Source organism: Cuculus canorus, chromosome 8, assembly GCF_017976375.1.
Source record: "Cuculus canorus isolate bCucCan1 chromosome 8, bCucCan1.pri, whole genome shotgun sequence".
Lineage (NCBI taxonomy): Eukaryota > Metazoa > Chordata > Aves > Cuculiformes > Cuculidae > Cuculus > Cuculus canorus.
In genome coordinates this window covers 28,196,605-28,223,897 of record NC_071408.1, presented here as the reverse complement: position 1 = coordinate 28,223,897, position 27,293 = coordinate 28,196,605, and the positions used below count along the sequence as shown (strand labels likewise).

The 27,293-nt window shown below is 52.0% G+C and overlaps 1 protein-coding gene across 20 annotated transcripts in view; it reads left to right on the top strand.

Annotated features, from left to right (window-relative positions):
- Nucleotides 1-22,229, top strand: part of PTPRF (protein tyrosine phosphatase receptor type F) — a 405,229-nt gene extending 383,000 nt beyond the window's left edge. For all 20 annotated transcript variants that reach the window (XM_054072544.1, XM_054072564.1, XM_054072558.1 and 17 more), the window contains 11 exons: nt 1,194-1,317; nt 3,312-3,487; nt 9,238-9,357; nt 10,478-10,632; nt 12,473-12,758; nt 14,938-15,116; nt 17,599-17,725; nt 18,709-18,834; nt 19,461-19,615; nt 20,278-20,413; nt 20,543-22,229. In XM_054072544.1, coding sequence (XP_053928519.1) covers nt 1,194-1,317; nt 3,312-3,487; nt 9,238-9,357; nt 10,478-10,632; nt 12,473-12,758; nt 14,938-15,116; nt 17,599-17,725; nt 18,709-18,834; nt 19,461-19,615; nt 20,278-20,413; nt 20,543-20,611 — 1,653 coding nt within the window. In that variant the 3' untranslated portion in view covers nt 20,612-22,229. The remainder of the gene's footprint in view (nt 1-1,193; nt 1,318-3,311; nt 3,488-9,237; nt 9,358-10,477; nt 10,633-12,472; nt 12,759-14,937; nt 15,117-17,598; nt 17,726-18,708; nt 18,835-19,460; nt 19,616-20,277; nt 20,414-20,542) is intronic.
- Nucleotides 22,230-27,293: the final 5,064 nt, after the last annotated feature.

Sequence of the window (27,293 nt, the reverse complement as noted above, 5' to 3'; positions counted from 1 at the left end):
CATCCAGCTCAGCCCAGTTAGGGAGCTGTGCACCCAGCTCAAACTTTTGCTCACAGCTGATCCAGAGCTGATGTTTTACTGCCCAAGAAGCCTTCTGGCATAGCTCTGCCAAACGATGAGTGCAGGTGCCTGCAGAGAGAATAACGTGCGGTGCTTCCCCTGGCCTGTTTGCCCAATATTTCTGCCTTCTTTCGCAAAGAAGGCTTTGACTGTGTTGGTTGTTTCAGGGAGAGAGGGTTCACCAGATGACTGATTTCTGCTGCAGCTGCCTGCCCTGGACCTGCCCAGGGCTGCAAGTGCAGAGCAATTCCCTGCAGGAAGCAGATGTCTTATCTGGGTGCCTCATGTATCTCTCAGCCGAAGAGTCTGTCCCATCTCAGAGGGGTGCTTTGGAGATGGTCCTTTTTCCCCTTGTTTTGTGCATCGACAAAGACAACAGGAAAAGCTTTGGGGAGGGGCTGTCTGGTCCTGGAGAAGCCGTGCACCAGCGCATGGAAGAGGCACTGGGTGTGCGAGGCCGGGACACAGGTGGGATTGGGATGTGTGCTTTTCAGACAGCTGCACAGTGTGCAGGCCTTTGGCCAAGATTTATAACCACATTTCTTCTCCGGGTTTTAGTTCCTTGTCAGTCTATTAAGTCAAACTAGGGATGTTTACTTTGCATAAGTATCTGGAACAGTGAATAGTAGCCTATCAATTTTCATGACTATTCCCTGGAAAAGCTCGTAGGTTGTCTTGCAGGACACTAATACCCAAAGCTCCTGGGGCACAAGACACCCAGGGCTTGCTATATTTCAGTAGACTGCAGTTCAACAGCTAATAAAACCACTAGGTCAAGAACTGCACAGTCAGGTCTCTGCGGAGTCCTGGCATAAGACCAAATTTCTGCTAATGCATAGTTCCAGAGGAAAAGATGAGCATGCAGCGAGAGTGGAGGTGAAGGCTTGTCTGCAGAAGGCTGCCCTGGCGAGGGGCTTCTTTGCTTGCAGGTCACAGGAGGCAGGTCCCACTGGGGACTGGGTTTCAGTGTGGTCTGGCTTGACACTGGTGCTGGGGACGCCCACAGAAGCTGCGTCTGGTCTGGGGCGAGATGTGCAGGGAGGTGCAGATTTCCTGACTGAAACACACATGCACTGTCGCATCCCGCTGTGCTGTAACCTCTCCTGACTCCCTCCCTCTCTTTCTCTCCGCAGTCCATTGATCCCGGGCAGCAGTTCACCTGGGAGAACTCCAACCTGGAGGTGAACAAACCGAAAAACCGCTATGCAAACGTGATCGCCTACGACCACTCACGCGTCATCCTGACCTCCATTGATGGTAAGAGTGACTCCAGAGTGGGCACCCCAGCAAATGGCTGAATCTGGCTGTAGAAGGGGACCATCTTTTTCCATGTGCTCGGTTGAGCAAGGGCAAACACTAAGGAACTTAACCAGCCTCAGTGTGATCGAATGTGTATTCTGACTGGCAAAGAGAGGAAAGGCTCTGCAGAGCTACTTCTGCTTTCCCAGTATCCTCAGAGCAGCGTGCCCTGTGTGGTTGCTTCTTGCTGCTGCTGATGCCAGCAGAGATGTTTGTCCCACCAGCCTCCCTCACTGCTGTGTGACTTCAGCTGCCTCCCTCAGCCCATGAAAGGGCACAGCACTATCAGTCCCACCATCCTCTGTCCCGGCACAACTGCAGGGCCAGTATCTTCCATGAGACTTGTAGGTGTTTGCTCTCAAGTTCAGTGCCCAGAGCTGTACAGGGTGAGGGGTGCCCTTTCCCCTGGGACATAAGGCTCCACATGTTCCCCTACTCCACTGGGAGATGCGTCAGGCCCTGGTGTGCATAGCGCTGACTCCAAGAACCAGCCCCACATCTCTGGAGTGTGGGCTAATATATGCTTCTAGTGTCTGCTTTGCAGTCGCCTTGCATGCAGAGGAGCTGGACCCCACGTACCTAAGCCCAGGCTCACTCGTTCCCACTGTTTAGTAAGTCAGCACCCAGTTCTGCACATTGGAACTGAATCCACCCATGAGGGATGAGGAAGGTGCAGCTAATTCAACGTCTCCCTGGTTGGGGCAAAGGCTGGGGCCTGGCTTTGTGTACAGGTGGCCCTACAGTTGCTAGCATCTTTTTTTCTTGGGATGCAAGAGTCTTTTCCAATGCTAATGCAGCACTCATCCTCTGGGAGGAGGAGGGGTCCCTCACAGCAAGGCCTGGTAAGCTGCAGCAGCAGCTCTGTGAAGGTCTGGCATGTCTGATCATGGGCAAACCCTGTTTGGACAGCTGTGGGGTGAGCACACGGGGGAATCCCTGGTTTGCAGGCTGATTCAATTGCTATGAGTAGTGTCTGTTTCTTCCTGGGAAACGTTCCCAAAGCACCCTGCCAGGTCCCCATTGCCCATGCCAAAGGAGCCCCATGCCAAGGGAGCCAGGCACTGTGCTCCAGCTGCTGCTGCTGCTCCCCCAGGGCCACCAGTACTTTCTTTCTGATGGAGACTCTCAGGACCTGTAAAAAACTCCAGAGGACAAAAGGATGAGGGGGAGACCTTTATTTCCTTCCTCTAATGAAATGCAGATGCGCTCTCCTTAGGAGACAAGGAGATTCCTGCTGCTTTCCTCCATGCAGCCCGGACAGCCCATGCTCAGCAGGGTTTGGAAACACAGCCCCAGGTCTCTGCTTTGCTTCATTTATTTTAGTAACTGTGCGTTTGCATTTTAAAGGCCTTGACAAGAAAGTCCTTTCCTCAAAGCGGTGGAGGCAGAGCAGGAGCTGGAGCAGCCTCTGCCAGCAGGCAGCAGAGGCAGGTCTTGCACTCAGGAGTGTTTCAGAGGTGGCAAGAAGAGTCTTTAGCTCCTCTGGGATGCGTGTGCCTGCAGGAGGGATGGGAGGACATCCCTGCCTGACATCGCTGCTGACAGAGACAAGCTAATGAAGCAGTCTCATTTTTAAAAGGTGCTATAGGACCATAACAAATAGCTGGTGAATTTAAGACAATTATTTCGATCAGTTGCTTAGGGCCAAATGAGCTCCTTAATATTCCTGCCTGTGAATTTCCCTTTGTGTGCGGGTGGCAGCTGTCTCTCTGCTTTGGTGCTGCCTGCTTGTTGCATTAATGTGGGAGTTACAAAGGGTTCTTCTTTGTTCAGGCACTATCCCTGTCCTTTGCAGGATCCCTGGGAGAGATTCTGGCATTCCCTGTAAAGGAGACTTCTCAAGAGCCTTGTGAACATGCCAGTCTCTTCCCCTGCCTGCAGAGCCCAGCAAAGCAATAGGCACAGGGTTGTGGGCTGCCCCTACAGTAACGTTTCGCCTTCTTTCTCCGCAGGTGTACCAGGCAGCGATTACATCAATGCCAATTACATTGATGGGTATCGAAAGCAGAATGCCTACATCGCCACGCAGGGACCCCTGCCAGAAACCCTCAGCGACTTCTGGAGGATGGTGTGGGAGCAGAGAACAGCAACTATAGTCATGATGACCAGGCTGGAAGAGAAGTCCAGGGTACAGTGTGTGCTTCCTCTCTTTTCTGGAGCTGGAGGGTGGCGGGAAGGAAGGATGAGAACACTTTACCGGTGAGAGAGGCAGGTTCAGTGGTGCAGCCCACTGCTGTAGCCACCTCGGGAGCAAATGCTTTGTAAGCATATCCTTGTAGGGCAAAAAGGTGGCAAAATCCCCTGTCACTGTGCTGCTGTCCTTGTCTAGCCTGTGTGTCTGCATGCACACCCATCCTTTCCCTGCCCACATCACTTGTGCCAAAGGGAGAAAGGAAAGCTCTGCAGTGGGGAGCGTTGACAGTTGCTGGAAGCCTGGGGGCTACATCCTACAAGCTGAGAAGCTGCAATGGTAGGTGGTATCAGAAGCATCTTGCAGTCCGACGGGGCCCTGGCATCTTTGGTGATGCAGGGCAATGGCTGACAGGGTCTCATGGCATTAACAAGACTGATTTGTGCCTTGTCCAATGACAACATGTATAAACGATTGGCTCGTACTGCCAGAATTAGATATTCTGATGTAATAAATGCAAAGCTGCCTGCAAGCTGTGGGGAAGGCGCGAGGTGGAGAGGAAGGAGCAGGAGCCCTTGCTGCGAATCATGCTTATGGTGTCTTGTGACAGAGGCTTTTACTCAGCCCCTGAAGCAGGAGTTCATAAGCTGTGACTAAAGTGCTTCCGCACCCAGATGCACCCTTTGGGCAAAGCCTGCCCAAGCAGGAGGCAGCATCTGCCTCTTGTGATTTAGTTTGTTCCTAAAAGTAAAATTTTAGTGGTGAGCATTTGTACTTGCAGAATATTTTAGTGTTGCCATGCCAACGGCAGGAGAAGGGGCTGTGCACTCAAGCTGTGAAGCACTGGTTATTTTTAGCCCAATAAGCTCGTTCTTGAGAATCAGAAACTGTCAAGTTTGGGTTTAGTTAAAACTTTTGCCTGCATGCTCTCCCTCTGTTTCAAAGCTTTAGCACCGAAATGCTCACAGGGGTGTCCTAGCCCACGCTGGCTGGGAGGAAGCAGCTGGAGCAACCAATCATTGTGGCAAAACAGATCTGGTTTTCCTGCATGTACAAAAATAGGCTTTGTTCATGGGCTTCCCCAGCTCTACAAATGCCCTACAGCCTGCGGGGAAAAACAGTGCTTCTCGGGGATGAGCTGCCTCTGGAGATCCAACCCCAGCTTTGCACTGTGCTTCCCGCTGCACAGCGGTGCCTTCTCTGCCCGATGACTGCAATCTCCCACCCCAGCCCAAACAAGGAGGTAAATTAACCTGCTCTGTCCCTCATCTCAAGGCTTGGCATGTGGGCTAAGCAAGATCAGAGGCTGGTGATCAGCTGCTCTGCAGCTGGGCATTATTTGGGCACTTTTTTCCATCTTCACATTTCAGTGGCGGAGCCTAGATTTGAAGTATGAGGAAAAGCCCTTTTCAGTTGCTGAGCAAATCCATGCCCAGAGTCTTGACCCACTTAACTTCTGGAATGCTTAGTTATGGGAAGGCACTCCAAGGTGCATGTTTCTCGAAGATAACAGGTTTCCTTTGACCCCCACAAGCACTTGTCTTTGCCTGAGACGCCTGTGCTGCTGAGCTGTGGGTTGTCTCACCCCAGCACGCTCCCTGTCGTGTCATCCTGCAGTCACCTTCTGCAGGATTGGTTTCTGTCCCAAACACAGTGCGTGTGGTCAGGCTTTTGGTGACGAGACAAGCCCTGTGAATGCCTGTAATGGGCAGTATGTGACCAGAGCCCTCACAGAAGTTCCAAGCAGCCTGACTGACCGGGCATGCTGCCCAGGAGCTCTAGGCTGACCCAACTGGACCCAGACCCCAGCATTTGCTTCCCGACACCACCTGCCCGTGCCCTGCTGGCTCTTTGGCATGTCCCCAGCACTAAGGAGGAATGAGCAGTTTTCTCAGGCACTGCTGGAAAGGCAGGTTGCAAGGAAAGGGGAGGCAGTGGGAAAGCCCAGCCACTCTGGAGTTGGGCTTCTTTGGATGCATTTGCTGGACCCTGTAGGTGCCTCAGGATACCCCTACAGGAGGGCCCCAGTGGGAAACTGGGATGTGGACTTGCAGGAGATTATTTTCTCTGGTTTTTTTGTTGGCTTCTTCAGCATCATCCAAGGCAGAATGGCTTTCAGCCACCTTCCTGCTCTGCTTTTCCACATGCTCCTTTGATGACGGCAAGAGCTCACTCAGGAGCACTTCTTTTTGTCACCAAGGAAGATCCCAGTCACTGCCCATTGCTGCCAGCTTTCAGCACGCTTCACTGTGTTACGGTTTACTCCACTCCAGAGCCTTCAAACATTATCTGATGCAACCCCCTGGGTCCCTGCAGCATCACTACCTGCTGATGTTCACGCTGCTGTGGGACAGCACTGCTCCAGGCAGGCACATGGTGTCACAGTGTTACCCGCAGGTCACTTTGCTTCAAAGATGTCTCGCCCAGGGATTTCAGCACAGGACTCTCTCTCTTCAGCTGCAGAGCCTGGCAATGGCAGCAGGACCTCATGGTGGGATGCCCAGCACAGAGCAGGCTCTGCCACCTTCCCAGGCAAGCTCCCCAGGTGCCCCTCGGCAGTGCTATGCGTAGATAAGCCAGCCGGGACCAGCAGCAGCTTTGCAGCCCTGTAGGGGTGACACTGCTTTAAAGGGCTCCTGAGCTGCAGGGGGAAAAAAAATCTTTAAAGAGCATCAGCTTTTATGGTCTGCAATTTCAGCTGGCTTGATGGTCCAAATCATCCTCCCTTTTTCATGTTTTCACAAAGAGAGAGGCACATAAAGGATAGGAATGGCTAGATTGTGCAATTTAGCCGCCTTCAAAGCTTTACAATCAGTTTCAGAATCATTCGGTGGCGGTTCAGAAACACACATTGTAGATTAGCTTTCCCGAAGCTGTGAGCGTGGCATGGCCCAGCCGGGCTGTGTTGCACAAAAGAGGTATTAAAGCAGGATTTCTCCTACCCTGGGCTATCCCCAGGAGCCTGGCAGAGCAAGGGCTCCCAGAGCAGCACTATAGCTCGTTCTGTCCCAGCACGGAACACCAAGTAGCCATCCCTGGGGTGTGATCTCCCCTGGCACTTTGTCTCCCGAGACAGGGGTGCGAAGAGGCTGGTGCTAAAGGGTGCTGGGGGAAGAGAGGGACCTGGTAGCTATGGCCCAGTCCAGCCCTCTCGCTAGCAGTGATGCCACCTGAAGTTTGCGAGCGGAGCCGGGAGCAGAACACAGCTCTTGAGCTGAGGAGAGGTGCCTGGCTGCTCTTGGGCATAGGGCATCAAAGGGGAGGGACAGGGACCACTCAGCAAAGCTGCAATAAATGGCTGTTCAGGACATTACTGTGCTCCTTAAGTTAATGAGAAGCAAGCGCTGCCAGAAGAAAACATCTCTTATCTGCTTTAGTGCCACGGTGCATCGGCTTCAGCGTAAAATTTACAGAGCTTGAAAATGGGGCATAAACATTATGGGTAAATTTGGCAGAAAATGTGACTGACTCTTATCTGGTAATGAATAAATAATTTTCAATTACCAGCCCAGCCGCTGCTATTATCCCGCACAGGGAACTCCTCTGAAGTTTGTTTTGCACTCGAGCACACATGGCTCTGTAGCATGTGGGTGGCAGGAGAACACCGCGCTTCCCGAGCTGCAGGCACAGGGACACGCTGTGCTGTTCGCCTGCCAACCACACCGAGGGTGACTCCCCAGCATCCGCAGGATGAGTTTCTGCCCACTCCTTGCCTCCTTTAGAGAGGAAGGGTCACGTCATTCCTGAGCCAGGCAGCACAAACTCAGGTGGCTGGAAGATGCAGCTGCAGCTGCCGCCTGCTTGTGAGGATGGGATCAGTTTAGCTGTGAAATAAGGTTTGTGACCTCCAAGTTGTTCACTCTGCTGCTAGTCAGTGTAAAATAATGGGCTGCTCTCTGCCAAGCGAGGAAGAGAAGTCCTCTGAGAATTGTGCAGGCCCTGCCGTGCCGCAAGCACGGATCCAAGGCAGTACAGCAACCTGAAGGGCAGGAGAACCTGGGCAGGAGGCAGAAGAGCTGCTCTGGAGACGTGGGTGCCCACAAAAGCCCATCAAGCAGCCTTGCTCCAGGCATTTCTGCCAGGACAGGACTTACTAAGAGAAGAAAAAGCAAAAGGAGATGCATCCTTCTGTCCCCAGGTTGCCACACTGCAGGAGCCAGAGTGTGGGTTGAGGGCTCCTAGCTCTCACAAGCCCCACCCTGCTTAAAGTGCCTTCAATTAAAAGGCAGAACGTCATTGATTTCTAATTAAGCCTATTGTTTCCCTTCCCACACATTCCCCTGTAAACACACTCAGCTAATAATTAAGTTTACTATTCTTTGACAAGCACAGATAATCTTCCATTCACTCCTCTCTCCTAGGGTGGGAAACCATTTTCAGTGCAGTGCACATGGGTGGGAATGAAGTCTTCCTCCTGTCAGCCAGGCACCGCAGCTCCACGGGGCAGGGGAGCAGGGCGCCAGATGAAATAGGGATGCTCAGGGTGCCAAATTAAATAGAGAGCTCAGGGCTGGAGGGAACAAAACCAGAGGAGTTTGCAGGTGCTGAGCTGTGAAGAGGGCGAGGAGATGGGCATCAGCAGCTGAGCAGGGAGGGATGCACAGGGAGATGAAGGGGTTGGGGCCCTGGGGGATGTCTTATGGCTCTCTGCCAAGCGGACTTGCAGCAGGAGCCATCACCAGTAGCTCAAAGTGTTCTGGATGCAAGGCTAGGAGGGGAACAGAAAGGATTTTGTGGGGCAGGCGATCAGCAGCGGCGTTTTTGTTTTGAGACAATGCTGCCTGCAGGAAGGGGCTGAAGGGATGGTTTGGCCATGATCTGTGTCTTCTTGCAGAGGGAGAACAAGTTGTGTCCATGCCTGAGCTGGCATCTGTGCCTTGCTGGGATGTGCCACCTGCCAGAAGGTGCTCAATGCGCTCAGCCTGCAGCAATGTAGAAAGGGTGGCAGGGTCAGCCCTACGGACACAGCATCTAGGCTGGAGCCCTGGCATGGGCTGTGTCCCATCTTTCACCAGGGTGGTTTGCTGTTGGGGGCCCGTGGTGACAGGGTTGCTCCGGGAACTATGGATGCTATAGGGGAAAAGTAGTGCCCATGGTGTATCTGTGTATCCACCATAATGGAGCCAGAGCTCTGGCTCACCTCAGTGCTGTGGGTTGAGGACCTTGGGCTGGAAGAGCGGGGAGCTATTGGGGATATGGGCTGCATTTCCCTCACCTCAGCTGCCCTTCAAGCAAAGCCTTCTGCAGAGAAACCACCGCTTCCCCTGCCCTGCTTCACCAGCTCCCCTCCCACCAACCTGCAACTGCCAACCTTCTTTCCACCCAAGCAGAGCTCAGGCAGCGGGTGCTGTGAGCACAGCCCCAAATACTCCATCTTTCCAAACAGGAGATAGAGAGAAAAATCACGGCAGGCACGAATCGCTGTTAGCAGTTGCTACATTCTGTCTTCATACCTGGTGCTGCTCCTGCTTCTGTGGTGGTCTGGCCACCTAAAACCACTTCCAGCCAGTGGCTCCGGAAGAAAAAATAATCCCCTCTTTGAATATGAATCTTGTGGAAAAGAGCCCAGGGTGTATGGCCTCTCTGCTGGAGTGGAACACTCAGAGAGAAGGAAATCTAGGCGTCTGGAACCCCACACACTGTGACTCTTCTCTATCTTTACCCTTTGGAGGGCAGAGCCCCATTCCTCACCCAAAATGCCTCAGCCAGCAGCCACGTACTGACCCTTTCTTCTCTCCTCCCTGTAGGTAAAATGTGACCAGTACTGGCCAAGCCGGGGTACAGAAACCTATGGGATGATCCAAGTGACCCTGCTGGAAACAGTTGAGCTGGCAACCTACACTGTCCGCAGCTTTGTATTGTACAAGGTAAGGTGCTGGTGGGGCTGTTTCCGCTCTAGGTAGTTCACAGCCGGTGCCGTGGCGGGGCCCTTCCACCACTGCCTGATGCTGCGGGGTGCTGCACGGTCCGTAGGCAGAGGCCACTGACAGTTCCTGGCCTGACCAAGCACGTGGCCGGTCCACACATGGGCCATTTCTCACAGCTGGGCTGCAATGAGAGACCAACTGCAGGCTGAATGTCCGGCCACCACTGGATTTTGGCCAGGACACCTGATGCTTTCCTTTATGTATCCAGACCTTGTGATGGGCCTCAGAGTGGGGCCGTGCTTGCCTCTGGTGAGTGTACATGTAACGGCTGTCCTCCCATTAGAGGGAGAGCATGGGAAGCAGGGAATTTTTAGTTCTCCTGTCACTAATAATGCAAATATAGGGGCCTTGCTGACGTGTGCGCATGCCCTCCTCTCCTACCTGCTGCGTACCTCATTAGTGTTTGGAAATCCCTGGGGGCAGTGCTAGCAGCAGCGTGTCACAGCAATGCAAAGAGGCTTTGCAGTGGGCTGCCTCTGTGCGTGACTGAGTCCTGGCTGGAACGCAATGGGAATACACTCACACCCCAGGAAGTCACCTCGGGCCCCAGCAGTCGCCCAGCCAGTCCTGCTGCATTGCTGCACAGATCACTCAGCCACACCTGACAGGAGCAGAGGAGCCTCTGCAGACAACAGGGTTGATCAGTCATCCCACAGAGACCCATGATGCAGAGGAGCAGGGAGGGACTGGCTGCTGTCACCCTTCCATGCCAAGTGCCCATTTTTCCCTGAACATGCAGTGAGTACACAGGTGGTGACCCCATGCTGTGCATTAAGAAGTCTTTCACATTCCCATCAGTCTGCTCCGCTCCCACCGAGCTGCTCTGCTCTCTCTGTCAGCTGACTTTCCACGGAGCATTCATGTGTACCAAAGCCTTGCAAGATGCCTGTATTTTGCCTCTAATTTTTCAGTGGCAAAAGCCCAATGCACGCATGATCGCACACAGCATTACATGCCTGTTGCTACCCAGCCAGCTGGGAACCTTGTTACCCCATCCGTGGTTTCTCATCCTAGGACGAGACAGTTCTCACACCAAACAACTCTTCTTTGTCTCCAACAGAACGGCTCCAGTGAGAAGCGAGAGCTGCGACAGTTCCAGTTCATGGCTTGGCCTGATCACGGAGTACCAGAATACCCAACTCCGATCCTAGCTTTCCTACGACGGGTCAAGGCCTGTAACCCATCGGATGCTGGGCCCATGGTTGTCCACTGCAGGTAGGACTGTGTGTTTGCAAAGCTGCACCTGGGCACGTACCTCCTGGCTGCAGGAGCTCTGACCTGCCCAGCTAAAAGCGGGGTCTCCTGTTCCAGCACGGAGCGGTTCACGGTACCACAACCTGCACCGCGTGCTTGGGTTGGCAACAGGTCACCATCCAGCAGTGGTAGAGCAGTTGTGACAGTTGCATTGCTACTGCTTTCTCAGATTAAACACCACTGCCGTATGGAGAGCCTCAGTAAACACTTTTTCCTGCAAGACTTGCAAGTATCATTTAAAAATTAAACAATCTGTGCCCAGCATAAGAAGGTGGTACCTTTCAGGGGCGCGTCATGGGCACGCGTGCAGTGATGTCTACAAATATTCATATGTACTGTGTACAGCAGGACCCTTTCACAGGGGAGGAGGGCAGCTTTTAAGCAAAATATTAGTCTACTAAGGCTCCGCATCTTATCCAGACAAGATTTATCTGTACCGGGCGAGTGGGGACTATTACTGAACAAACCACTCCATCATTGCTGTTCCAGCATACGCCTTACCAGCAGTGTTTAATGCTCTTCTTTCATGCTCTGTTTCAGATGGGAGTGGGGTATAATTAACACACAAACAAGCTGTATTAAAGCCCTGTTAAGGATCTGATATGCACCATAAATGAGGAAATGTCTAGCTCCGTATCTCTGCCTGTGTTTACATGTCACAACAGAGTGTCTGCTGTTTTCAGGGTGCTCTCAGGGTGAGCAGTTTGGGGATTGCCTACTGTCCTTCCAGCAGATGTAGAGAGATGTCCAGGGCTTGAGCAAAGGGCTTAGCACAGAAGTGTGTCACCTCATCTTTCTGCTTTCTCCTCTAGGGCTGGCTGTCCTCATTTTAAGGGTTAGGCAACAGTGACCCAAGTTAGGGGAAAAGCAGGTTTGAAATTATGGGCTTCGCTGGTGTTGGGTCCCAGCCTGGACCAGGTTGTCTCACTTCATGCACACATACACTCTCACTTTCCTGCCTGTTAAACACAGTTCTCCTTCCCTTGCGGAAGTATTGCCGGCCACCACAGGGACCAGCAGCGTGACACTTGCCAGCCGTATCTTGGGCTGCATCAAAAGCAGTGTGACCAGCAGGTCAAGGGAGAGGATTCTGCCCCTCTACTCCAATCTTGTGAGACCCAGACTGGAGTCTTGTGTTCAGTTTTGGAGTCCTCAGCACAGGAAGGACGTGGATCTGTTAGAGCAAGTCTACAGGAGGCCATGAAGATGGTCAGAGGGCTGGAGCACCTCCCATATGATCACAGGCTGAGAGAATTGGGATTTTTCAGCCTGGAGAAGAGAAGGCTCTGGGGAGACCTTAGAGCAGCCTTCCAGTACCTGAAGGGGCTGCAGGAAAGGTGGGGAGAAGCATTTTACAAAGGAATAAAGGGATATGCCCAGGTTGCCCAGAGAAGCCGTGTCTGCCCCATCCTTAGAGGTGTTCAAGGCTGGGCCGGATGAGGCTTTGAGCAGCCTGGTCCAGTGGGAGGTGTCCCTGCCCATGGCAGGGGGGTTGGAACTGGATGATCCAACTTCCAACCAAAACCATTCTGTGATTCTATGACACAGTGTCCTTTCTGCACCATCACTAAAAAGAAGAGGGACAGCAAAAGGGACGAGTAGCCTCCCACATTCTCCAGTGTGTCTCTCCTTCACTTGTCCTGTCACCTCTTCTTTGGGGCTGAGCTCCTCAGTCCTCAATGTGGGAAGCATCCTTTACTCCCTTTTTGTGTGCTTTAGATCCGGGTGCTCTCTTAAACAGGAGCAGAGCTTACGTGGTGTCCATAGGAGACTTTTCAGACCACGTGCTTTGTTCCCGCAGTGCTGGCGTCGGCCGAACTGGTTGCTTCATTGTCATTGACGCCATGTTGGAGCGGATGAAGCATGAGAAGACCGTGGACATCTATGGCCACGTGACGTGCATGCGCTCTCAGCGCAACTACATGGTGCAGACAGAGGACCAGTACATCTTCATCCACGAGGCCTTGCTGGAAGCAGCCACATGTGGCAATACCGAGGTGCACGCACGCAACCTCTTTGCTCACATCCAGAAGCTGACCCAGGTGCCACCCGGCGAGAGCGTTACTGCAATGGAGCTGGAATTCAAGGTTGGTGAGAGAGCCCCAGCATCCCTCTTCCACACAGCCCCGTTGAGCTACACGCCCGGGGCTTGGGACAGGATAGCTACGGATCATTACAGACAGTTATTCTTTTGTGTGTTTCTAAACCAGGTAGGCGGTGATTTAAAATACATTTGAATTGTAAAGCTTGTGTCGGCCACGGTCCCCCCTGGATTGGCAGCTTCTGGGAGGATATAAAAGGCAGATGGATGCGCAGTTCTCAGCAGCACGTTCTGCTCTAGGTTCACAGTGCGGCAGGAGCTGCATCTGAAATCAGATGCAGATCGTGTTAGTGATAATTGATGTTACTGTGAACAACTTGTCTGGAAACGGCTCCAATTTAAATATGTGAGACGTTTATAGTCTCATTTCTTCAATGCTGAACTCTGTTATCTTTTAACCACCTCAACACCAAGCCTCGCCGTCTAGAATTGGTGAAGGCAGTGTTTTTTTAAGGCACGCTGTTTTCAAGAAGCCAAACCCTCATTTTTTTATCCGTATCAGTGAATGCCTACTGCAGATATTTGTTACAGCCTCGGAGATGGAAGTGAGCTCTGGTAAGCGCCTATATTCTCAGATGAGGTGCATTAGTCCAGTGAACTCATGCAAGGGAATGTAGCTCATGCAGGGAGGCAGCAGACCATGCAGGCTGTGAAATGAACTGCAGCAGTACAGCTTCACCCTGGGGATTCCTTCCAAATGACAAAGGAGCAGGAAAGGCAAAATATTGACTTTCTACATAAAGTGGGAATAGCTGAGCGGCTCTGTCCTGCTGTTCCACCAGAGCGACTGGTGTCCTGCGCTTGGGGACAGTAGAACCTGCTGCGTTAGTATCTCATGGTGACACCTGCCCTGAGAAACCCCTTGAGAGAGCAACAGAACTGGGCTCAACTCTAGCAATTCTGTTCTATGAAAGACAAAAATCTGCTGTTTCTCCATGAGTCTCTTTGTAATAGTAAGAAAATTTGCCCCTCTCTGTCCCCAGGCAGCGTCCACTGCATGGGAAACCCTGGGGAGCAAGATGGGGGAGGGCTTCATGTGGCTGCATCACTCCCAAAAGAGCAACCCTGTCTTTCTGCTTGGAGCCTCTGCCAAAGACCAGCTGCCGCACACAGAGAAGAGTGGCTCTGGAGATGCTGGAGGGAGTCTTTTGGGGAAGGGAAAAGAAAAAAAAAAAAAAGAAAAAGGAGGGGAAAAAAAGGGACTTCTGTTTGCATGTCTCTACCAGCAGATCTGAGTAACACATGTACCATGACTCCAGTTTACAAGGCTCAAAGAGAACCATAAAATGTCTCACAGTAACTCAAAATAGATCTTTTTTACCTAGAACTGTCACAGTTCTCACATTTCTCTTGGGTTCTTCTGGAGTGAGAAGTAAACAGCAAGACACTTGGAAGATGGGAAGGTTTCTTTCCCTGATGCCACCAAGCGTGTGTCCCTGGTTCAACGAGGCGCACGCTTTCATGTCCTGGCCCTCTGTGGGTCAGAGAGCTGCTGTGGGTCCCTACTCCACCCTGGGTGGCTTTGGGGCTGTCCCAGCAGGTCAATGTAGGCTTTTCCCACTGCTGTCAATTACAGCCATGCAGCAAAAGCCAGCAGTGAGGCTGAGCCCCCCTCAGCAGAGGGGCTGATGTGGTACTGGAAAGCAGAGTGATTGAAATGGAGCAGCCGCCGAGCACAGCCTCCTCCTAATGTGGCAGCAGAGCCCTTCATCTGGTCCTTCCAGTACTTAAAGGGAGCCTATGGGGAAGCTGGGGAGGGGTTCTTTGTCAGGGGGTGCAGGGATAGGACAAAGGAGAACAGTTTTAAGCTGAAAGAGGGGAGATTTAGATGAGATATTAGGAAGAATTTTTTTTCTTGTGAGGGTGGTGAGGCACTGGCCCAGGTTGCCCAGAGAAGCTGTGGCTGCCCCGTCCCTGGAGGTGTTCAAGGCCAGGTTGGATGGGGCTTTGCTCAACCTGATCCAGTGGGAGGTGTCCCTGCCCATGGCAGGGGGTTGGAACTGGATGATCTTTAAGGTCCTTTCCATTCTATGATTCTACAAAGGCATGGTCCCCAGCCACTGTCCCTTGCTCAGAGGGGGTGCGTGGCTGCTGCCAGGATCCTGATTTTGCCCCCAGACTGCTGCATCTCCAGCGAGGATCTGACGTATCTCCTCCTCTTTCAGCTGCTGGCCAACTCTAAAGCACATACCTCACGTTTCATCAGTGCCAACCTCCCATGCAACAAATTCAAGAACCGCCTCGTGAACATCATGCCATACGAGCTGACAAGAGTCTGTCTGCAGCCCATCCGGGGTGTCGAGGGCTCCGATTACATCAACGCCAGCTTCATAGATGGGTACAGGTAAGAGCCACCTTAGGTGCCTGGATCAGCCTGTCCTGCCTGCTTGGGAACTTGGGCACAGCTGCCTTCTCCACCTTAGCAAGGTTTGGTCCTAGCTGCCTAGAGGTCTGTTGGGGATCACTTTGTTGCATTTTATCTGTTTCTATCTTCTCAGATGCTCTAGTGCATATAGTTAAAATATGTGAAGACCGCCAGCGAGTGAGCGCTGCCAGGCTGGCTTGTATTGCTGTAGACAGATGCCCGCATGGCTGGGGTTTGGAGGCTGTGCTGCCTCCTGTAGAGGTTTATAGGATCTTCTGGTAGGCATTCCCTTGGCATGTGTTTTATATCTGCAGCATCTAACGCAAACCAGCCCCTGCCCACTAGCTGTAGCAGCCAGAGACAGAAGTCTGCTTGCACCGCATGACTGATCCAGGCAGCAGCCCAGGGCTCATTGTGTTCCTTGTCTTGATTTTGGGGGGATTCTGTGGATCCTCAGGCAGGGCTGCTGCTGAACACTGCAGAGCCTATCGCCAGGTTCTGCTGCAGAGGTACCTTTTAGCAAGCACAGATTGAGAGATAGTGGGGCAATAATGCTTATGGTTTCTGTATCTAATGCCTGGCATCACATTCTCAGATGCTCTAAGTGCCAGGAGAGGAGGATGCAGGGAAACAGTCCAGTGGCCACATCTCATTCCCAGCCAATACCCAGACAGTAATCCGGCCCAAATCCCAACGACACACATACAGGCTCATTCCTGTCATCTCTCTGTGCACCATCGTAGTAGGGTCACCCGGTGCAGGAGTGGGCGATACAGTGACAGATGTGGCACGGTCCCCTTCCAGCCCCCTCTAGCATTTTGGCTCTGTCCAAGTGCTTTTTATGGCCTGGTGACCCCCCGGGAGCAACAGACTCTGCCAAAGGGAACAGATGTTGGTGCAGGCAAGCCAGTGGCTCTGTGCCTCTGTCCCTGCTCCAGCAGCTGAGCATAGGAAGAATTCCCTGGAGGAAGGGCTATGTGGAGACAAGAGTGGGCAGGAAGCAGAACGGGGACAACCCTGGGAGCATCCTAACACAGCAAAACCACAGTGAGCCAGGCACACTCAGGGTGGGACAGAGTGATGGGGAAGGATGAAAGGGCTGGAGAAGGGCTGTCATGGAGCAGTCTTCACTCCCTCCTGCCTGTGTGGCTCCAAGCCGTCCAGCACTGCGTCATTAACGTGGCCACCTGCCTGCACGCCTGCTGTGGCAACCCAATGTCTGACAGGTGAGCTGCAGCCACTCTGTCCTGGCTCCTGAGCTGATTAAGAGCGATGCTGGGTTTGCCCCTTGGTGATGCTAGGGAGAGCGAGCTGCCAGCACGGCGGGTGGTACCATTTAATGTGCTACCTACCCCATCCCTGAAAAGCGCTGTTATCTCTTCCCGTCCTTTCCTTTGAACAGAGCAATCTTCTCAGTGTTATCTAAAGAGATCAGTTGGCCCAAGGTCCTGCAGACATCACGGTTGCTGCATATTTATTAGCTCTCTTGTTTCATACTGCACCCCCACTCCCTGATTTTTATGATGTCTTATAAATCCACCTTGAAGCAGCCCCTGTCTTCATTCTGCACATTACAGCTGTCCTGCAGCACGTTCATTAATTTTTAGCACCAGTGGAGAGATGAAATGCTGGATGGGAGGATGCTGCCTCACATCCAACGAGCTCCGGCGCCCCGCAGTGGTAAAGCAGGCAGCACTTGTGTGCCAGGCAAGCCAGGGAGCCAGCACCCCGGAGATGGTCTTTTTCAGAGTCCAAGGAACCAAGGGTGCTTTCTTCAGGGTAGGGGCTGGGCAGGGACAGGTTAAGCGCTGCTTTCACATGGAACAAATTGAGAGATGCTCTGGTTCGCAGTGGGACCAAGGAGAAATTTGGAAGCTTCAGAAAAGTTGGCAAAACGGTATTAGCGTATTCCACGCTGCCCTAGTTATTTGCTGGTGTGCGTGATCCAGGTGACCTGATTCAGTTGCTCCGTGTCTTCTCGTGCGGTGGGAGGGACGGTCAGTGCTGTGGAGGGTGAATGTGGAGAAACCCAGAGTGCTGCTGGGATTATCCCCAAGCAGAGCCTCTCCTTTCAACCTGAGTGGGTGCTGGCAGTCTGTTCACGTGGAGCTGCGTGCCGACACAGCTCTCAGTGCAGCAGCACTGGGAACAAGCAGCAGGAAGAGGCTGGGCTGAAGACACTGTCACCCCAGCAAGGAGTAGCAGCCTTTCTGTGCCCTGCACCCAGTGGTGCCCACTGCAACCACAGGCAGCACTTAGAAGACCCAGGCTGGGCAGGCTCATCCCTCCCTCAGAGTCCATGGCTAGTCTTATAGACACCCATGTCCTGCAGCTGCATTGTCAGCCTCACTCCCAGTTGCACACGGCTCCTGCCGCCAGCTCTCCCAGCTCACTTGTCCCCGGCAACAGCCACTGTGCCATCTCCCAGGCACTGGTCTGAGCATCATCTTGTTTGTCACAGGCAGCAGAAGGCCTACATCGCTACACAGGGACCGCTGGCTGAGACCACAGAGGATTTCTGGCGGATGCTCTGGGAGCACAACTCCACCATCGTGGTGATGTTGACCAAGCTTCGCGAGATGGGCCGGGTATGAATCCTGCTGTGGGGCAGAAGGGGACTCTGTGGCAGCTCTCAACGAGCGTGACCCTCTTCACTGGTGGTGGAGCACTGGAACAGCTCCCAGGGAAGCAGTCGTGGCACCAAGCCTGACAATATTCTAGAAGCATTTGGACAATGCCTTCAGACAAATGATGTGAATGTTGGGGTTGTCCTATGCAGGGACAGGAGTTGGACTCGATGATCCTTGTGGGTCCCTTCCAACTCAGGACAGTCTATGATTCTATGTTTTTGTGATGAATTAACATCACTAATAAATGTTTCTTTGCAAATACAAACATTAAAAGGATGAGAGAATTTATCCTTGTCCTTAACTTCCTGCCACTGCTGAGATGATTCTCCCTCCTGCGTGGAAATACAGAGCTCTTACAGAGAACTGCACTGACCTCTCATCAGCCTGTCAGAAGCTCACTGACCAGAAAATGCAGAGTAGCTGAAGGCAATGGATTATCTTCCCAGTAACTCGGAATACATTTGCATTGAGAGTTATGCTATCTACACACCTGTCCTGACCATACTGTTAGGTCATGGCCTCAAAGTTGTACCAGGGGTGGTTTAGATTGGTTGTTGAGAAAAATTTCTCTACTGACAGAGTGGTGAAGCACTGGCAGAGGCTGCCCAGGGGAGTGATGGAGTCTCCATCCCCAGAGGTGTTCAAAAAATGTGTAGGTGTGGCATTTGGACATAGTTTTGTAGTCACAGTGGTGTTGGGCTGATGGTTGGACTGGATGATCCTAGAGGTCTTTTCCAACATTAATGATTCTATGATTCTATGACCTCTCAGCTCACCTCAGTCTGTCCCCAGCACCAGACAGCTCTGTGCTCTGGGACAGCTTTCTGCATGCTGTCCCATGGCTGACCCTGTAGCCTCACAACCACCTGCGCTCCCAGGGATCGGGAAGGAGGAATGACAGCTTGTAGGTGCTCTTGTCTCACTGTGTTCCTCATCCACAGGAGAAGTGCCATCAGTACTGGCCTGCAGAGCGCTCTGCCCGATACCAGTACTTCGTGGTGGACCCCATGGCAGAGTACAACATGCCGCAGTACATCCTCCGGGAGTTCAAGGTGACGGATGCCAGGGTGAGTGCAACTGCTGGCTCCTCAGCTCCCCTGCACTTCTGCTCTACCTCTGCCCTGCCCCAGCCAGCGAAGGCAGGGTGCAACCACTCCTGGATGGACCAGAAAGCAAGGAGTTGCCTTGCACTGCAGGTAGAAGGGGCTGCTGCCCCCTCATCACAAGCTCCTTCCTTGCCAGCTGTGTCAGCCCCAGTGAGGAGCTCACTGATCCCTATCAGCACCAGACCCTGCCTTGCCTGTGCTGCACACTTGGGCGAGCATTTAACGTGGATTTCCCTGCACCTGGAGTCTCCCTGTGCAGCATCTGACCAGGCGCAGGACCCCTGTGTGACAGCAGGTGTGGTCCTAGGGTGGAGCTGGGCCCCAAACAGGACCAGGGCAGTGACCCAACAGAGCCTGCAGGGGCCCAAAGCCCTGCTCAGCTCAGCCACTCTGTGTGAAAGTGAGAACAGAGGCAGACTGTCTCTTTTTGCTCAGCAAAAGATCTGGCTGGGCTCATCCGTGGCCTCTTCACCCTCTTGCCTGACTTGGGGAAGCGGGTCAGCAGTACCAGTGCTGAGGGGAGCGAGATCAGCGCCTCTTACTGTCTTCTCACCCTCGATTCAGGTCTAACATGCCTATCTCCACAGGACGGCCAGTCACGGACCATCCGCCAGTTCCAGTTCACAGACTGGCCTGAGCAGGGAGTGCCAAAGACGGGAGAGGGCTTCATTGACTTCATCGGGCAGGTGCACAAGACCAAGGAGCAGTTTGGACAGGATGGGCCCATCACAGTGCACTGCAGGTGAGTGGCGGCAGATCAGAGTCTACCTCTGCCTTTAAGAGAGAGCCTCAGTTTGTGCCAGGGGAGGTTTAGACTGGATATTAGAAAAAAATTCTTAATCAAAAGTGTGGTGAAGCATTGGAAGAGGCTGCCCAGGGAAGTGGTGGACTCTCCTTTCCGAGAGGTGTTCAAAAGCTGTGTACACATGGCAGTTCATTATGTGGTTTAGTAGGCATGGTGGTGTTGGGCTGATGGTTGGACTGGATGATCTTAAAGGTCTTTTCCAACCTTAATGATTCTATGATTCTACATCTCCTACCTCACTTACCCTGGCAGCTGCCAGCTCCCCTGTGCTTGGTGCTCCTTCCTCCTGCCCAGAGGCGACTGGCAAGAGGCAGGCAGGGAATGAGGAGGCAGCAACGACCATGGGTGCCACGGGCATCCTTTCAGCCAGATGACCAGATTAACCCCACACCCTGGTAGTACTGATTTGTAGCTCCTTGGAAGAGTCCTTGTGCAGGGCAGGCTGCCACAGCAGCTTGGCCCAGAGGCAAGGCAGAATTGGGAGGCCTCGTGGGCCTGAGAGGGCATCTCTGCCTGGCAGTGTCCCTGTGGCCTCTCCTGGCTCTGTGAGCTCTGCAGAGCCTCATCGGGGCTAATGGCACCTTTTGCTCCCTCTGCAGCGCCGGAGTCGGGCGCACAGGCGTGTTCATCACGCTCAGCATCGTGCTGGAGAGGATGCGCTACGAGGGGAGGGTGGACATGTTCCAGACAGTGAAGACCTTGCGGACACAGCGGCCAGCCATGGTGCAGACAGAGGTGAGCGTGCCCTTATCCCCCAGCAGTGGGAGATCTGTGGGAGAAAGGAAGAGAGGCAGCACCTCTGGATGTGCAGCCTGATGTCCTTGGGTCCCCACCTCTCATGCTTCCCCGCTTGCTGCCTTGCAGGACCAGTACCAGCTGTGCTACAGAGCGGCACTGGAGTATCTTGGCAGCTTTGATCACTATGCAACGTAACTAGTGCTTTCCTCCAGTCGCGGTGGGGATGTCTAGGAGTGGAGACGGGTCCCTCTGAGCCAGAGCCGCCCATTCCTCAGTCCTTCTGTACAGATGGAGGTGCTGCCCAGGCAGCAGACCTCCACGCCAACCAGTTCTGACCACGGCATTTAGGAACTTCGCCCCAGCGCCAACCGAGGGAATCCGACTCCAAAAGCATTTCCAGTCTCTGGCTGAATTTCTGCTCATGCGCATCTCTCGCCCTCTCTCACGCGACTGCATTTCACAGCGAGGCTTTAGGTGGGTGGAATGGGATCTTTTTTTTAAACATGTAAAATAGTTACTAGTGGTTTTTATAATCTCCTTTCTCTTTATTTTTTATTTTTTTGCAAGTCTTAATGTTTTGCCCAGGCAGAACGAGACCCGCCAAACCTTTGGGAGTTGGGTTTTTTTTTTAAATTTCCTTTTGCTTTTACATTTTTTACTGCCCTGTGTTTATTTCAGCCCAGTCACTGCTAGTTCTGGCCATTTTAGTGCAGCTTCCTTGGTAATTTGCAGCAGCTGGCTTGTGGTTCCTGCCCGGCTCCATTCCCCGTAGACTGCTTTTTAATCCTCTGTAGAATATGAAATTTCATGGAACTGGACCTAAGCTACCAATTATTTTTTTAGCCTTTCCTTTCCCCCATTATTTCCTGAGTAGGTTTGGGTTTGGGAGGGCATGTGGGGCCGATGGAGAAGCAGTCCCCTTTTTCAGCTGGAAACCGTTCAGTCCTATTACGATGCGTGTTAAACCAATCCAGTGACCGTGTGTATTGGCAGATCCCGATATGACGTGAGTTGTCGTTGCCTTGTTTGTGAGAGACCCGAAATCCCGGGCTCTGGGCTTTGAAGCCTCTTTTTTGTGTGTCTCGCTGGGAAGGGGGCAGGAGAAGCAAGTGGGTCCCACACATCCCTAGGGAGGGGATGGAAAGAGCGAGACACGGCCCTTTTTGTTAACCCAGCGGTTCTGTGCGTGCAAGCGCCATCCTGTCACCTCTCACCAGTGAAGTGCATCGGAGCATTTACAAAGGCAAGGAGCACAAGCCCAGCCGTCCCCAGAGCAGAGCCGGGACGGCTCTCTTTGGAAAGGAGGGTACTGCAGGGAAGGGGAGGGGAGTACACATGGCTTCAGAGGTTGGGTGTATCTATAATTTCTGCTATCCTGCAAATGTTAAAAGTCACTAGAATATTGTACTTTCCGCTACTTCAGGACGTTCTAATGAACCAATGTGGCAAGACTACTGGACTTAATTTAATGGTACTATATATTAATACTCCTTATTATATCACGCTTGCACTAAAGACAGGGAGTGAGCAGCCCTCTTCTGAGTGCATTGAGTTATGAATAAAGGTGGTGGAAGGGTATCTAATTGTATTATCACATGTATTCCGAATGTTAAGAATCCAAGCTACGTTGAAATCAGCAACCAGGGTTGGTAATGTTGGAGGACACATTCATTTTTACCTTGTGGATGCATAGTGCTGTAGGGGTCACTGTTGTATACAGTCTGTTTTCTATTTGTTAATAAAAAAAAAAAATCTACAGCATCATTGCATAATTCTTGATGTTAATAAATTTGAATAATCGGGTTTCATACAATCTGGCTTTGCTGTCTTTTTCTTCAGCAATAAGCAGAGGCCATAAAGTCCCTTGGAGATGGGCATGCTTCCCAGCCTGTGGACAGAGAAGTCCTTTTGCATGGGCACATCGCAGCCACAAGTGTTCCATACTTCCCACAGGGATCCTGTGCCAGCAGGGACCTTGGAGAACCTCGGTGACAGCCCCCTTTGAGCATGTTACGCTCATCTCCTGTCCGCCTGCAGCCATACCGGGGTGCACCGAGAGTCCTCAGCCCCTGGCACCTCCAGGAATGGCTCCTGCCAAGCCTGTCTTTGGAGCCATGGCCTCCTCTGGGTCCCCTCCACCTCCCAAAGGATGGCTTCTTCCTGAAGAAGCCAAATTTGCCCTGGCCGGCATGTGCAGGATGAGTGGGAGCAAGTGGCACAGATGAGCTTTTCCCTGATGTGACTATGGGAACCTTATTGCTGACTTTTCTGGAGCTCAGCCACACGTAGCATCTCCTGCCAGGCCAGATCGGTGCCTGAGCAGGTGCCAGATGCAAAGCGGTGTTTCCCCCTCACCTGGCTGGTTCCTACCCAAGTGCTTTGCCTCCGGGGTGACCTGAGGCTGGTGGAGCCTTTCCCTGTCTCTGCTGTTGGGCAGCCCCACTGGATGCAGATTTGAGTACAAGCTCCTGCCCTTGTGAGGCAGCACGGGTGCTCAGATGCGTGCACGTACGCACATGCCAGCTCCGCTGGCATTGGGATGCTTTGCTTTTGCTTTGCATCACTGCCAGGGCCCGGGATGGCACGGCTGCATGGCCAAGCAGGCACCTGCTCATATGTGGGTGCATTTGGGGAGGAAGGAGGCCATGCTAAGCATTGGGTTTGAGGAATCCAGCCAGCTGGGAAGCAGCCAGTGAGCACCTGCCTGCACTGCAGCGAGGTGACTTTAGCTGTGTCAATAAATTACAGTTGGCAAGGATCCTTTCAGCACGTGGATGTGCACTCACCTCAGCACAAACTCTTAGTCTATGTCAGGCTTCAAATGCAGTGGTTTGCTCTCACTGGAAGCAGCAGTTGCCGGGACATTTGTATAAATGCACAAGAAAACGTGCATATGCTTGCTTTCTCCTTGTTCAAGAACACTTGTGACTTCCCTCCTCATCTGGTGTCTTATTCTTAGCCCAAACTTTTTACAACCAACCCAGGAAAAACAAACACCCGCAATTCACCGCCTATGTGGGCTGCACTGCTCTGCCTGCCATGTGTAAGGCACAGAGAGACCTTTTCAGGTGGCCGGAGAGCTTGTACAGGTGGGGTTTGAATGTCGTCAGAGGAGATTCCACAACCTCCCTGGGCAGCCTGTTCCAGTGCTCCATCACCCACACAGTAAAGAAGTTTTTCCTCGTGTTCAGATGGAACTACCTGTGCTCCAGTTTGTGCTTACTGCCCCTTGTCCTGTTGCTGTGCACTGCTGAGAAGAGTCTGGCCCCATGCTTTCAATACCTGCCCCTTTTCCCACGTTTTGCCTAGTCTTCCTTTTGCTGCTTGTGTACTAAGCACTTCTTGTTGTCCTTGATGTCTTTTGCCAGATTTAATTCCAGTGGGGCTTAGCCTTCCTCATTACATCCCTGCGTACTCTGACAGCATTCCTGTATTCCTCCCAAGTGGCCAGTCCCTTTTTTTCCCACATTCTGTAAATTTCCTTCTTCCATTTGAATTCTTACAGAAGTTCCTTGCTCATCTATGCAGGCCTCCTGCTTCCTTTGCTTAATTTCTTACTCCTAAGGTACATTAACGTTGAGCTTGGAGGAAGAAGTGCTTGAATATTGCCCAGCTCTCTTGGATCCCCCCACCTTCTAGAGCCCTCACCCGTGGCATTCCTCCAAGTAGGTCTTCGAAGAGCCTAAAGTTAGCTCTCCTGAAGCCCATGGTTGTAATCCTGCTTATCGCCTTGCTTCTTCCATGCAGAATCCTGAACTCCACCATCTCGTAGTCACTGCAGCCAAGGCTGCCCCCAGCTTTCACCTCCCCAACTAGTCCTTTGTCCATTAGAACACGGTCCAGCAGCACTCCTCTTCCTGTCAGCTCTTTGGCCACTTGTGCCAGAAAGTTATCATCTCTGCTCTGCAGTAATCTCTTGGATTGTTTGCGCCTTCCCCTGACCAGAAAGGATTTATCCTGTCTGACACTTTTTTGCCCCATCTTCATTGGTGTCAGTTTAAGACATCTCGCTCCATCTGCTACAAGTCTGGCTTCACCATGCCATGCTGTGCTCCAGATCTGAAGGGAATGATCCCGAGATAGTGCTGTAAGGCAGCGTTTGCTGTCTTTCCTTTAGAGTCTCTCTGACAGACCAACCCTATTCACACAGAGTGACGGAGCTGGGTAGTTACTGTTGGCCTTTTTCTTCTTCCTAGTGAAAATGTTTTCTTCTTTAATTTTATCAGGTAACCCTCATTGCAGCCTCAGATAAGTGGCTTTGTAAAGGGCACGGTTTGGCAGGTGGGATAACAGCTAAATGGCAGCTGGTCAAGGGTGAATTCCTGGGCACTGAGGTGATCTTCTGCTCTTTCTATTTTCTATTTTGTTTTTCTCATTCCATTGATACCTCTAGCGAGTGAGCTGTGTGGGCCCTGCCTAGACTTGGCTTCCCTCCTAGTGATGCTAAATCATAGCATCATCTAATGATTTGGGTTGGGAAACCTTTAAAGATCATCTACTCCAAATAACATCCTGTCTAAGCACATTACTTTAATTTTTTGGATTCCATTAGTTTAAATTTTGTTTTTCAAGGGCAAAAGTAGTTCTTAAATAAGGAAAAGAAAGACGGGCACCACTGAACAAATCTGCACAACAGCTTGGCAACTCCTTCCCCCAGTCCTGGCATTTCTTGTTCTCAGCCATGTTGCCATTTTCATTTGTAAAGTTTCCCAGTTAAGAGTGACTTTTTTTACCGTTCTTTTTTTTGCCTGTTCTGACCTGGTTCATTTCTGAGAGCAGGAAAAATTCTGATCCCTCCAATTAAAACTTCATTGTTGCCCTTTCGCCAGTTTTAATAAGTAGCTTCAGTCCATGGTAACAAGTATACGTCATCAAGCTTTTCTGCCAACACATTCCTGTTCACGACAAGTTTTGATGACTTGTCATCACAAAAAGTCTGGCTCATGTCTCCTGGTGTTAGAAAACTGGTCTTTCTTGACTAATGGATAGCAAACACAGCTGCCAGGCCACCAGAAAGGCCAGAAATGCAAGAGTTCTTCTCAAAACTGTTAGCTGACAGTTGCCTGCATTGGTACCTGCATCTGTAGGCAGCTGAATATTGTGCCTGCTGTTATTTTAATCCACTTTGGGATTTGGGTCCATATGCCTTGCAGTTTGGAGTCTGAGCGGGTCAGAGAGGCAGCAAAACACATAAAATCTGCGCTGGAATGCTGTTTTGTTAAGATTTTTCAGGACTGTCACATGCCCATAGCATGACACCAAAGGAAATACATGTCAGGAGAAACATACAGTGAAATCAAGGATTTATTTAGGCATATTGTCTCTCAGGATGGTTACATGCTCTTTCGGGTGGGTTGTGCTTCCTTTCAAGGTCGCATATTGGCACTTACACACTTATAAAGCATTTAGCACAGTGCGGTCTGTGAAAATTGCAGCTGGTCGCAGCCAAGGGACTGGGATCCCCAGACAGACGTTGTCAAGCGTTCAGCCTTGTCCACGCTTGAAAGCCTTTACAGTTAAAGCCATGCTGTCAGCCCCCCACCCTCACCACAACAGCAGCAGATTACCAACAATGTATGCTGGCCACAGGGATGTTTTTCCATGTTTCTAGCTGACTGGTGTATGCTGGCAAAACCCCCTCATGTGGGCTGTGTCCGGCACCCAGGCCCAGGTTGTGTTCCCTGCCAAAAGTTTGCATCGTGTCAAATTCTACTTTGGCTTTGCTTACACACAGAAATTGTAGGAGTATAATTAGCTTGGTTAATACACTCATTTGGCCCATGCCTGGTGTGTATCACCATTCACCGGAGCACCCATTTACACAGGATTAAGACCCAGCACTTCCGACTCGGCACAAAAGTGTGCCTGCCCTGCCGGCTGTACCGGCCCCGCCGGCAGTGTGCGGGCACACCGGGACGCCAGCCCAAGCCGCCTTCACGAGCCACTTTAGTGCAGCCTCCTATATCTGATGGCAAACAGGCAGGTGGGACCCCTGTCCCCCTTGTCTTCTCCATCCATGACAAGTGATGTCGCCCACCATGACAACTGGTGTCCCTCAGGGCTCTGTACTGGGACCACTACTGTTTAATATTTTCATCAGTGATACAGACAGCGAGATTGTTGGCACTCAACAAGTTTGCAGATGACACCAAGCTGAGTGGTGTAGTTGTCAGGCTGGAAAGACAGGATGTCATCCAGAGGGACCTGGACAAGCTGGAGAAGTGGGGCTGCGAGAAGCTCGTCAGGTTCAACAAGGCCAAGGGCAAGGTCCTGCACCTGGGTTGGGGCAATCTGCAGTTTCAATACAGGATGGGGGATGATGTGAGAGCAGCCCTGCTGAGAAGGACTTGAGGTCTTGATTGATGAGAAGCTTGACATGAGCTGGCAATGTGCACTCGCAGCCCGTAAGGCTAACCATCAAAAGAAGCGTGGCCAGCAGGGCGAGGGAGGGGATTCTGCCCCTCTATTCCTCTCTCGTAAGATCCCAACTGGAGTCCTGTGTCCAGTTCTGGAATCCTCAACATAAGAAGGAGATGGAGCTGTTGGAACGGGTCCAGAAGAGGCCACAGAGATGATCCAAGGGCTGGAGCTATGTGAGGACAGGCTGAGAGAGTTGGGGTTGTTCAGCCTGGAGAAGGCTCCAAGGAGACCTTAGAGCAGCTTCCAGTACTGAGGGGCTCCAGGAAAGCTGGGCAGGGACTTTTTACAAGGGTATGGAGTGATAGGTTGAGAGGGAACGGCTTTAAATTGGAAGGCTAATCTCATCTAATTTTAGATGCGATATTAGGAAGAAACTGAGCAGTGAGGCCGTGGCCCAAGTTGTCCAGAGTCGTGCCTGCCCCATCCTGGAGGTGTTCAAAGCCAGGTTGGATGGGGC